Here is a 1,253-nt window from a genome sequence, read left to right as displayed (position 1 = left end):
TGCTAATTGATGTAGGGGTTGAGATAATTTAATGGATTGGCAGTTTATTTTTATTTCATCAACTTACTCATTCTGGTTATTTTCTATCGATCTCTTTACTCCAATTTTTTTGTTTGAGAAAAACGATTATGAGAACCATAATGGGCTACAGTTTAAGAGAAACCTCAACCTGAATTTTCCTATCATGTATTGATAACAGTGTCATTGTATATTTTGTTTCAATTTCCTGTACAACTCCCATTATAATTTTTTCTTCTGGCCATTTGGCAGTGCCACACTTTTACCGTCAATTCCAACAGTTGTACCAATGAATAATAATAATAATAATAATAATAATAATAATAATAATAATAATAATAATAATAATAATAATAATAATAATAATAAAAGGCGATGCTTTTGAGTGAGGGAGAAATCGACTTTATCCCCTTCATATTGAATGTTGGAAATATCATCGTGCAGTTGATTGCAAAAGTAAGTGCTTTGTTAAGAAAACTGTTTCTCCTTTCTTTAAACAAATATCATGTCATTTGTCTCATGAAACAATTCATTGATTTCATCCTTGGTTGATTCCCCTCCTTTGCTGTGGTCCCCTTTAACCTTGACACGGTTTCTCATGTTTTTCTTATCCTGGGATAGCTCAACACAGAATCCACAAATATCATGTATACAGCAATGTCAGACGTGCCTCCAGTTATTGCCATTATCACCCCAATCAATATCAATAACAGTGTACCTGTGTCCGTCACTCCATCCCTTTAGAAACATTTCCCGCGAAACGGCAGCACACACCACCAGACGCAGTACAAAAATAACAGTGCAAAACTCAGCATCAGGAGAGTTACATAAAACTCTTCATTATTTTATCACTGATATGCTAGTACTGTTTTGCCAACAGAAACAAAGAGTAAATCAGATGCGTTGGACCCATTAAATGTTGGAACACTAGATTGCATCAAGAGGAGTACATTGCCAGAAACACCAGCGCAGCACCGCAGAAACAAAAAAAATAAAAATCACATGAAAGGAATAATAAGAGCAGTCACCAGCACCACCAAGTAAGGTAACACGACTCCAAGAGCAGCATGGAAAATGACCCCTGTTGCAGTTAAATCAAATCATAACAGCTAAAGGATGCAAACAGAGAGAAACATGTGCGCTATACCATCATTCTTAGTGTTTCTATTAAATAGAATTCTTGAGAGACTTGGGAAGAACAACGAGAGACACAAAAAAGAAAAAAGCAATACATA

The 1,253-nt window shown here is 35.1% G+C and overlaps 1 protein-coding gene across 1 annotated transcript; it reads left to right on the top strand.

Annotated features, from left to right (window-relative positions):
- Positions 1–616: 616 nt before the first annotated feature.
- TM35_000322280 (uncharacterized protein) lies at positions 617–934 on the top strand (the record flags this gene model as incomplete). Its single annotated transcript, XM_029028855.1, has 1 exon — positions 617–934. One exon carries the CDS (start codon positions 617–619, stop codon positions 932–934), a length of 318 nt encoding a protein of 105 aa, XP_028879979.1.
- Between the last annotated feature and the right edge of the window lie 319 nt (positions 935–1,253).

The sequence above is a fragment of the Trypanosoma theileri genome, assembly GCF_002087225.1.
Source record: "Trypanosoma theileri isolate Edinburgh chromosome Unknown TM35_Tth_32_V1, whole genome shotgun sequence".
Taxonomy (NCBI): Eukaryota; Euglenozoa; class Kinetoplastea; order Trypanosomatida; family Trypanosomatidae; genus Trypanosoma; species Trypanosoma theileri.
This window is presented reverse-complemented; position numbering and strand designations above follow the sequence as displayed.